General features: G+C 38.3%; 1 protein-coding gene across 2 annotated transcripts in view; it reads right to left on the bottom strand.

Moving 5' to 3' along the window:
- Nucleotides 1–7,504, bottom strand: part of cntnap3 (contactin associated protein family member 3) — a 184,032-nt gene extending 176,528 nt beyond the window's left edge. The window contains exon 1 of one of the 2 annotated variants that reach the window (XM_077243733.1): nucleotides 7,372–7,504. In XM_077243733.1, coding sequence (XP_077099848.1) covers nucleotides 7,372–7,456 — 85 coding nt within the window. In that variant the 5' untranslated portion in view covers nucleotides 7,457–7,504. The remainder of the gene's footprint in view (nucleotides 1–7,371) is intronic. The other variant, XM_077243734.1, reaches the window with a different exon arrangement.
- Nucleotides 7,505–12,142: the final 4,638 nt, after the last annotated feature.

Below are 12,142 nucleotides of genomic sequence, written 5' to 3'. Positions count from 1 at the left end.
GATGAGAGAGAGACGGACTTTTGATTTGAGCGCGTCGACTTCTCCAACGGGGGGGGGGGGGGGGGGGGGGACTTTTGACTTCAGCTCTGCGTCTTCTAAGGCCCCCCACGGCTCGGGCCCTGGGTACCCTTTTTCCCCCCGCTACCACGCCCCTGTTCATGGACACCACAATGATTTCCCTCATGTGGTAATATTTTTCCTTGTAATAATGTATGGTTTGCAAAAATGGAAACTGCTGCGTCTGTGTAAATGAGTAAAGCAAAGTGTATGCGCGTTGTGCACACGCTACATAATGGCCAAGCATGCGCCCTTAAAATAGCATCTGAATAACGCGACACTGACTTTAGACTAGGTTTTCCTGGTCTGGGGCGGAATTGTTCTCTGAAACTGCAAAATAGCACCAGTAACTTTCTGCTCTTAAGTTTATACCGTACACTGTCAAGTGCTTCATCAGATTTGTCGTGTTGCTGGTCTTGGCAGCAATTATCTTGCTGCAAATATTGCATCATGCACTGTTGGCATCAAGCCGGGTGAAATGTAGCCACTCTTTAGATCTTTTTTTGATCTAAAATAGATTTTTTTGCTTTTTACACATGCTTAAATCTGATCGGATTTCAAACAGATATGCAAAAAAATCGGATTTGGACTGACAGTCTGAACGAGGCTTTAGTGATCAGATAGACAATTTTCACCTGGTGAATGATAAAACAGATGAAATCCCACAGACGCACATTGAACGAGAAAGACAAAAAATTCCAGAAGATCTCAGAAACTTGAGAGCGAACCCGCCCTAGCAACCACATTGCAACATGCTAAAAAAAAACAGCATCAGTTTCTTCAAAAAAGTGAATAAAGCTATATCACTAGTCAAATATAAAATTGTACAGTATCATAAAGACACAAAGTATAAATATATAAATAAAAGTCCTAAAAACATAAAAATACAGTTCAATATTCAGTTATCCTCATGTTAAAGCTACAATATGTATTTTTTTTCACCGCTAGATTAAGATCCACAAATAAATGTAAAGAGTTTATTTTTTTTTATAAAACTCAAATAAATAAAATGAGATTTGCAAATAAAAAAATATATATATATTTACAAATGTGTTTCATATCACAAACACAACTCTGCCTGGTATTTATTTTTGAACTGCTTTCTGTGCATTTGTAAATCCCCTCACGCATTTGTGGATTTTGAAACACATCTAGCGTCGACGTGCAGACAAATCCACAAATAAGTGGACTCCACCCACGACGAGAATACTTTTTGTGTGCAAAAAAACAACAAAAATATTTATTTCAACTATTAATTTCCTTCTCTGTGGGCCTCGAGTCAGTTCACTTATATAGCGTAAGCTTCTGTTGTTATACGTCACACACATGACCAGCGTCGGCCAATAGTGAGCCTACGTGTGACGTAGCTCTACGCTATTACACTACGTTAACTGACTCGAGGCCCACAGAGAAGGAAATCAATAGTTGAAATAAAGTCGTTATTTTTGTTTGTTTTTGCGCACAAAAAGTATTCTCGTCACTTGATAAACTTAAGATTGAGCCACTGTAGTCACTTGGACTATTTTAATGATGTATTTAATAACTTTTCGGGGCTGGCAAGTTTCAGTCCCTTAGAAGCCTATGTAGGAGTGATCCAGCTCTCAGATTTAATCAAAAATATCTTAATTTGTGTTCCGAAGATGAACGAAGGTCTTACGGGGTCGGAACAACATGAGGGAGAGTAAATACTGACAGAATTTTCATTTTTGGGTGAACTATCCCATTAAACTCCAACAATCTTTTGGAAACGGGGTGTTTTAACCACACAAACAGCTAATTTGAATGAAGCGTCCATTACAGCTCCTTTCAGGGGTGCAAATCTGCAAAATTAATCAGATCAGTTCTAGCCCCGAGTGTAAAGCCTAATGTGATTGGTTGTAGCTAGAACGTGCTACGATTGGTCAGCTCAATGTGGCCATTATCTGATTGGCTTGAGGAAACGGTGGGTGGAGTCTACTTATTTGTGGATTTGTCTGCACGTCGACGCTAGTTTTTCAAAATCCACAAATGCGTGCAGTGATTTACAAATGCACAGAATGCGGTTCACGAATGACAGGCAGAGTTGTGTTTTGACAAAAAAATTATTTTGAAAGGTTTTTATTCAACACTGACTTTTCAATATAACTGATGTGTGTCTGTCACTCTTAGTCTAAGTGTGTTTGTCACTCTCAGTCGTAGTAATTAACTGTTATAAATTGAACTTGAACAAAAACATTGTTTGTTTGTAAGCATGTTTGTTACTGCCAGTGTTAGTATTGGCCATAATAAAATTGAACACTTGAACATTGTGTGTGTGTGTGTGTGTGTGTGTGTGTGTGTGTGTGTGTGTGTGTGTGTGTGTGTGTGTGTGTGTGTGTGTGTGTGTGTGTGTGTGTGTGTGTGTGTGTGTGTGTGTTTTTGTGTGACTCTGTTGTTACTCTGTCATAGTAATTGACCATAATAAATTGAACTTGAACATTCTATGTGTAAGCACGGTTGTTACTGTCAGTCTATAGTATTGGCCATAATAACATTTTTGTAAAATTTTAATACATTTTAATTCATTGTTGTTACAACTAACCCAGAGTCATGTAGCCATGAAATAGCTCACCTACAGCTAACAGGCAAAAAATTAGCACTAACAACTTGCATGGAAAATATCTACACAGACACACAATAAACATAATAAAAGTTTGATGAGTTTAACTACAAAGCACAAATTCCCATAACAAAAACAAAAAAAGTAAAAAACTTTTGAGGTACTTTCTTACCTCAAAATTGTTTTTTCCACTTTAACGTGTGCTGTGTCTGCCACAGGGCTCTACTTTATCACATGTGGAATAAGAACTAAACTAAGTATGTGTGAAGTGAATCAGGTGATTTGTAACTAGTTCCTGATTGGACAGATTGGATTTGTTACAACCATCCCCGGTCTCCCCTACACCGGTGTTTAGCCAGATGAGAAGTTTATCTATGTATCATCTTTTTACTCTTTTAATAATTTTTTTTAACAGCAAAACGCTAAAAAGCAATTACAGCAACACCCTGTGACCTTATCACATTTTCACTAAAAACATCTATAGCCTAATCACCAACAAAAATGTAACAAGAAAATACCATGTTTTTTGGGTACCATGATATTCTCTGAAGTATCTCAGAGTGGAGATATCATCACTGTACCGAGATACAGCTATAATAATACGTTTATTTTCCATAGCGCCTTTCTACAAACTCAAGGTCACTTTACAATAATAAGTCCAATAAACATGACAGCAGGCATAAAGACAGGCATAAATGTTAAGTGATGAGATCTGAGGAGAGAAAGAGACGGAAGAATCGAAAATGATACACAGGCTTTTAACAGTGGTGGAAGATTGAACTAGGAAACCAGCAATATCAATATTGTCAACACAGAGACAGGATGCAAATTGAGGAGGACCAGCCAGAAGTAGATTTGTTTTGTGTATTTTGAGAAAATTACTGGTCATCCATGCATTTATTTCATCAATACAAGCCGAAATGGAGATGGCAGCACTTCAACGTAAGGTATGTCTGGCCTCCAGCATGCTCTCGTTTCTAATGCATCCTCAATCTGTGCAGACAGAAGAGGAGAATCCAGCATCCATCACTTCAGATATTGTATCCTGAAGTGCTGTGTGTGGTGGAGAGCCAGGGGCTTACAAAGTTCATAAGCATCTGTTTCAATTACAGCACATATGCATCTCATTACGAACACCCTCACACACATATACAACCAAAGCGTGATGTCACTGTCTTCTTCTGGAGCGACACACAGTGTGAGCAAACGTTTATGGTGGCGGGCATCACTCGGCATTAGACTGCATCAGTGTAATTCCCCGTGATCCACTCTGGTAAGCTCATTCTGATGTATTCCTCCATTCCAGATTCAACATCCGTGACCAAATACAGCTGAAAGCCTCAAAATAAATGCTAACACCCCGTCTGCACTGAAAACGCTGAAGTCAGTCGCCTCAGTCTCTGACCGCCTGATGCAAAACTGCACATAAACAGGCAACCAAACATAATTGGTTGACTTCAAGCAACTCATAGGACTGCAGGACTAATAGAAATAAAATCTAAATTGCGATATGGCTTAGAGCGCTTACTAAATTGCAGAGCCTGCTATTTAATTACATAAATGAGAAGTGCTTGTCACCTTCCTGCAGTCAAAATAAAAGTTGTTTGGTTTGATGATGATGATAATAATATAGTATTATTTAATAATACTACAACTATTGTTTTAGAGCTATATTGATAATCACAAAATGATGGCCAAATTGTGCAGCCCTCCAAATAAGTATAGCAAACCTGGATCTTTTTAAAAAAAATTGCACTGTTTTTTTACCAGAAAAAAAAAAACTCTCAAATAGATGTTTTCCCCCAACACGTATCATATAAATCTGGGGATTTAGCAGTCACTGTATTTGCCAAACACTGCCAGGTTAACTAGTTATCCGTGAAAAGACGTAGGTCTTTCGGATGGATCTTACTTCTGTACCAAGTCAATACTTAAATTTTAAAAACGTAACAGTTCGTTTCTTTCTGTACTATACACTAAGTACACACTGCAACATTTGGGAGTGACAACCATATTAAAATGAGGGATTGAATCTGAAATTGTAATGTTTGACAATGGACGGGACAAAAAAATCTGATATGTCAAAATAGATCTGTGCGTTAAGTCTGAAGGTGTGTTCACATTTGTTGTTGGGTTCACTTGGTTCGTTTGATCCGGACCCAAAATAAGACAAAACGTTCAGTCCTGGTCCGCTTAGCATTCACATTAGCATTTTTAACACCAAACCTAAAGATACCGAATCTAAAAGCATAGGGATTTGTTCACAACCTGATTGGTCGGCTTTTATTAGGTATATTTCGTGACGGAACATGCTGAACATACACAACAGTGCCGTGTTCTGGGATAAATGCGCTATTGTAAGTGCGTAGCTACAAATGGTGGTATTTTGACTAGCTGAAAACTCGTGAACAGTCTCGGTTCGCTATTTGGTGCGCACCAGTTCACACTTATTCAAATTAACAGCACTAACAGAGCAATCGCACCAGGGTTCGTTTTAATCCAACCAAACATGCCAAACATGAACACACTCTTAAAGTTGTAAGTGCAATAGACTTTTTTGCTTTTCTACACAGAGTGACAATACTGTGAATTTATAAGAATGAGTTTCTACACTGGTTTAGACTCTTGATGATGTGTCTTCACCGTTATTAACATTGTATATCTAACAAAGTTTGTTTTTAGATTTTCATTTTTTTTATGTAATGTACATTTAAAACAATGTACTTTTTATTATATTATATTGGCATTAAATTACAGAATATACAATGCAACGGCTGAGGGCATGACTGCAAATTTGACATTCTCTTCTGACCAACATAATAAATTCCCTATATGTTTTCCTATTTTGTAAAGTCATAGAAATACTATCATGGATTTTTTTTCTTTTACTATTAAACTAAATGGGAACACAACAATTATATTTGTTGTAGTTTCTGTTCACCCCTCTATGATGTTTTCCGCTTCTGAGAACACCAGACACATGAAAAGGTTCTATTGTGGTTTATATAAATCCACCCCCATATGACGCTAAAAACAAATTGTTCACAGCCACAGTCGAATAGATTCCCCCTTTAGATTTAACATGAAACTGTTACTAAAACAAACAGTGAACATAGTCATGCTGAGGATGTTTAGCTTGAAAAGTGTGTAATTTCTGTTGGTGCATGGCACTGATGTTATCTCTTCTACTCGTCAGTGCTGTTTCTAATGCCGAGTCTGTCTAACCGTTTCTCCTCCTAATCTCCTGCATCGCTTTAAAAGATATCATTCTTTGTGCAGATTTCAAATGGGTCCAATAAGTTTGTGGTCTGCACCGAATCGAGAATATGATCCACTCTGTGCTGTCGTGTCTCTGGACTGGAGCTGCGGCGGTTCAGGTGACACTAACACGAAACCGTCTGAATCGTTCCCTATCCCCTATATAGTGCACTGTGTGCCATTCACCATGTGGAAAATAGTAAGCGTGTGAACAAATGACCGATTTTAACTGCAGATTCAGCGTCTATTTATAATGTATGGGGCGGAGCTTCAGATTAGAGAGCATTTGACTGGACAGAAAATCTGATGAGAAGCTGAAGTGCAGAGTGATGTCATCAAAATCATTGATCCATATTGGTGAAAGTGAGAGACTGTAAGTTTTGAATGCTTATATCTTCTTAAATGTGCATTTTTTGTCATTGTTTTGGAGCACACTAACTAATAGATAACCGTAAGGTTAACATATTCATACTAAAAACCAAAATACTTACATTTTGATTGCATGGGCACTTTAAACATCAAATAAGTGCTGATGTTCCAATCAGCTGTGATCAAGTCATCTAGAAAATCCACTATTAAACAATTATACACATAATGTTATGTCTACATCTAAGCTGGTTTGCGGGTTAAAGCAGATTTAGCTGGTTAGCAAGCAAGTCTCACATCCTGACCACCAAAAAAATATATATATTATAACCGGCAAACCAGACCAACTTGACCAGGAAACCATTCTAGGCTGTTTTTAAGATTGTTTCCCCATAATTTATGGGCGCAATCGAGTTTTGTGACGTCACAACCAGCCTCACGCATCAGGTAAATCTAATTATAGTCATGATACCTTGAAGCTCTAAACTCCTTTGCATTAATAATAAATTGGGCAACCATTAATAACGTTTTAATAATTAAATGTAATTTTTAATATTTTAATATGCTATTAATGCGTTATTATTAAATCTTGTTAACATTATTATGAAATATCATGATAATTATGAATAGGTTAGCTGTCATAAATGTGATGATAAGTAATCCACCATCTGACATGAGCGCATTAAACAATGCAGCGCATCCGACGAGCTCATCATTTCAATACATAAAAAAGACAAAACTGCTAATTTTTTAGACTATTTGAAATAAAATCACAAAACATTCCTGATTATATAAACTGAATCAAACTCATTCGATGCGTAAAACACCGTCACATTATCTGTTGCATTAATGAATCAATTACCTTCTAGAACTATTACATTATATATAACACAACATCGAAACATAATGTAATAAACTATATCAAATAATATCATAAATCAGCATCGGATGAATGAATAGTTTAATATCATGTTGGCGCAAAGCAAAGTTCCTCCTCAACTTACTGCCGTTATTCTAGTCAGCGCATGAGAGCCTCTCTCGCGCACACAAATCCGAGAGAAAAGTCATTAACCCAAGATTACTCTAAATAATATGAATAATGAGATACTCACCTTTACTAATAGAGCCTGTGATGAAGTAAAATATTAGATATAGCGGTAAAATCATTCCAATAATGTGTGAGCCGCGCAGATCCATGATGCTCGACTGATGCTGGAATGAGACTGACTCTCCTCAGCACGAGTCTCTGTGAACGAGTGTGCGTGTGTGTGTGTGCGTGCGTTTTCTGCTCTCAGTGGCTCTTTCACGCCATCCTGCTGCCGAAACATCCAAAATACAGTCTGCATGACACACACACACACACACACACACACACACACACACACACACACACACACACACACACACACACACACACACACACACACACACACACACACACACACACACACACACACACACACACACACGCTGTATGAAGCTATATTGCCCCTTTAAATTAATGTCATCAGGATATAAATCAGCAATGCTGTCAGAAGTCACTTGATATTCAAAATCATTGAACTCATTCAGAGCGCACAATTACTTTGAAATTTAAATTAAATTTAGTTAGCCTATAGGATGCAGAATTAAATATGGATTTAAATGCAAGAAAATAAACTGCTAAAAGTGCAGTTTTAATAATATTGATATTATATACATTATAAAAGTACAATAAATGAACATTTTATTGTCCAGTATTTCCAGAAACATTATTATATTAGCAATTAATGCCACATACATAAATTGTACTAAATATATACATATTTTATTATATTCATTAATATAACTTCCATAAAAAAAATATCTACTATGTTCATATTTATCTTATATAAAACAATGTGGTGGACATTATGTGTTGCTGAATGTTAAATAAATGCCGGCTGTGTTAACTTAATTTACAACTTTTGAAATATGCTGAATATCTATAAATACATAAAATAAATAATAAATAAATAATGCAATATTAAATAAATAATAAAAGGCATAATAAGTCAAATGTAATGGTGTAATCATTACTATTTTGTCACAATCTTTGAATTCAAGTATATTCATTATCATTCTTTCATCAATTAATTCAAATTCACACTCATGAATTAAAACGAGTCACTTTTTAAATCCCGAGTCTTGTTTAACTTTGATATCTGGAGATAGTTACAATAGGTTAGTGTATATGCAGGGTCAGGATGGTGTCTCCTCTTCTACACAGTGGTTGGTCTCTTTACATGCCGGTCAGACTCTCTCTTCCTGTAAGTGGGCAGTTCGTGGCTAGAATCAGCTGCAAAGTCAAATATACTTTCACGATGAAATCTCACTAGGAAATGTCAGATCGATTAAACTCGCTTTCATTATCAAAATAAAGCCTCATTAATGACGACAAAAAAATTATCTCCAGCATGTGAGTATGCAAACTTTAAATCAGTGGTGTATATCACCATGCCAAGTTAACTCAGATGACCGTACTGTACCTGTTCCAATAGTTTGATCCAGATGACCAAATGAGGCATGAATTTGAGGAGCAAACAACATCAGAACTGCTGTGAATGAGGTGAAGCGTCTCATTACCTGCAGTACATCTGTTTGTGACGCGCACACACACACACACACACACACACACACACACACACACACACACACACACACACACACACACACACACACACACACACACACACACACACACACACACACACACACACACACACACACACATACACACACACACGCACACACACACACTATTAACTTAAGGAATAAAACGCAAAAAAATGTCCTGGGCAACGCAAAAGATAAATCTTGAATCATGCAGCTCCTTTCCATACAACCACAGTTCAGTGACCACATCTCACATGACAAGCTCCAAAAAGGAGAGAGAGAGGGGGGGGGGGGGGGGTGAAAGTATATAATGGAAGCCCGTGTGACTCATGCAGTATTACAAGTCTTCAAAAAGAAGTAAATGTAAATGTTACAAACTGAAAATATTCCCCTCTTCCAAAGCAAATGTCATTGTTCGTACATGTTTCTTATCCAAAAGACAGCTACAGTTGTTGTACAAGTTCATAAAATTTGTTTCATGTCAAAGCTAATTAATTCAGATTTAAATTTATACCATACATGCTGGTGAACTGTGAGTGCATTTATGTTCTGCTAATAACTAATGCTGAACTAAATACAGAACATGTGAACAAGAGACTGTCACACGCACTCAAAATAAAACCAATTTATTCTCCTGAATTATTCAGTTCTTCACAAAGGTTTGGACAAACCGTTGCTGGAATAAAAGCTTTTAGTAAGACAACTATTGGGAAACCTTGCTAGAGAAGGCATGAGTCACAGGTAAAGCGAATATCAATGATCATCTCCTAACAAGGCCACATGTTAAGGTCTGGGTAGATTAGATGGTGAGCAAATATTCAGTTCTCATAATCAACATGTTGGAAGCAGGAGAAATGGGCAGGAATAAAGATCTGAGCGACTTTAACTAGGGTCAGGTTGTTATGGCCAGACGGCTGTGTCAGAATATCTCTGATAGGCAGGGCTTGCGAGTTGCTCCCGGTCAGCAGTGATGAGGATTTACCAACAGTGTCCGAGGAGGGACAAACCACAAACTGGCAACAGAGTGCGCGGGCGCTCAAGGTTCATCGATGCATGAGGGCCATGAAGGCTATCCCGTCTGCACCGAACCAACTGAAGCTCTACTGTAGAACAAATTATTAATGATGGTTAAAGGAGGTATGTGTCTCAACACACAGTGCATCACACTCTGCTGAGGCTGCGTAGACCAATCAGAGAGCCTATGATGACCCCGTCCAACATCGAAAGTTCCAACAATGGGCACGTGAGCATCAGAACTGGACCTTGGAGCAGTGGAAGAAGGTCACCTGGTCCTATGAGAGTCGTTTTCTTTGACATCACGTGTACGTGTGCGCCGTTCACCTGGGGAAGTGATGCACCGTGGGACGACGAGAAGCCACTGGAGAGACTGTGAGGCTCTGATTAATGTTCTGCTGGGAAACCCTGGGTCCGGCCGTTCATCTTGATGTCAATTTGACACCTGCCGCCTTCCTAAACACTGTGGCAGACCAAGTGGTGTTTGCTGGTGGAAGTGTCTCTTTCAGCAGGATAATACACCCTGCCACACTGCACACATTGATCAGGAATGGTTTGAGGAACATGATGAAGATTCAAGGTGTTCGTCTGGCCTCCAAATTCCCCAGATTTCAATGCTATTGAGCATCTGTTGGATGTGCTGGACCAACAAGTTCAATCCACCGCACAACCTACAGGACTTAAAGGATCTGCTAAAGTCTTGTTAACAGAGAGAGACCACAGGACACCTTGAGGAGTCTTAAGAGTCTTAAAGAGTCCATGCCTCCGCGGGCCGATGCTGATTTGGCAGCACACAGAGGACCAAAAGCATCAGTCACTATCGTAATATTTTATTTTTGCTTAGAGCAGTTAGGCTAAATAAGATTTTACTCACATTACAATAATGAGAACTTGAAGGTAAATTAATGTTTTGAGGTAAAATATGACCCAAAGTGGTCTTTATGGTTTCAGCTTCCTGCAATGAAAACACAAAGAATGGGAGGCTAATTGTTGAACAGCAGCTGTGAAACATAAACCCTGTCTCCATCAGGTTTCTGATATCATGCTCACAAGAGCTTCACAGTCGAGCGCACCGCTGACAGACGCCTCTCACTGCAACCACTGGACTATTAAATAGCCATATCACATGTCCTCTCAGGTATAAATGCTATTAAACAATACTGAGGAGGTCGTCGCAGACAGCGGGAACATGAGTGTCAGAGGCCAGCGCTCTTTTCTGCTGAGGAGAACCGTCTGACAGGTTAACCATCATGAGGAACAGCCCTGGGTTACATGATCACCGCAGCTTTATTACAACATGGATTTATTTCAAAATATGTCCAAATAATGTATCAAATAACATCAGAAAAAACTGCTGTAGAAGTGCAGTCAACAAATGTATTGTCCAATATCATAAACAGTAGAATGACGGAATAACGCAAGAAATTCACAAGACAAGATAAAACGCGCAAAACTGACGGACAGACAAACAGACAGATTGATAGAATGATAAGACAGATATAGAATAAGATAGACAGACAGACAGAAGATAGATAGAAAAAGACATACATATAAGAAAGAATAAGACAGACAGACAGATAGAATAAGACAGACAGATAGAATAAGACAGACAGACAGATAGATTGAATAAGACAGACAGACAGAGAGATAGAATAAGACAGACAGACCGACAGACAGACAGATAGATAGAATAAGACAGACAGCCAGAGAGATAGAATAAGACAGACAGACCGACAGACAGACAGATAGATTGAATAAGACAGACAGACAGAGAGATAGAATAAGACAGACAGACACACAGATAGAACAAGGCAGACAGACAGACAGATAGAATAAGACAGACAGACAGATAGTATAAGACAGACAGACAGACAGACAGACAGACAGACAGACAGATAGAATAAGACAGACAGACAGACGGACGGACGGACAAATGGATAGAATAAGACAGAAAGACAGACAGATAGAATAAGACAGACAGACAGACAGATAGAATAAAACAGACAGACAGACAGACAGATAGAATAAGACAGACACACAGATAGAATAAGACAGACAGACACACAGATAGAATAAGACAGACAGACAGATAGAATAAGACAGACAGACAGACAGATAGAATAAGACAGACAGACAGACAGACAGACAGATAGAATAAGACAGACAGACAGATAGAATAAGACAGACAGACAGACAGATAGATAGAATGAGGCAGACAGACAGACAGACAGACAG

This window comes from Siphateles boraxobius, unplaced genomic scaffold (genome assembly GCF_051911475.1).
Source record: "Siphateles boraxobius isolate OS27281-9 unplaced genomic scaffold, OSU_SipBor_1 25, whole genome shotgun sequence".
Classification (NCBI taxonomy): domain Eukaryota; kingdom Metazoa; phylum Chordata; class Actinopteri; order Cypriniformes; family Leuciscidae; genus Siphateles; species Siphateles boraxobius.
This window is presented reverse-complemented; position numbering and strand designations above follow the sequence as displayed.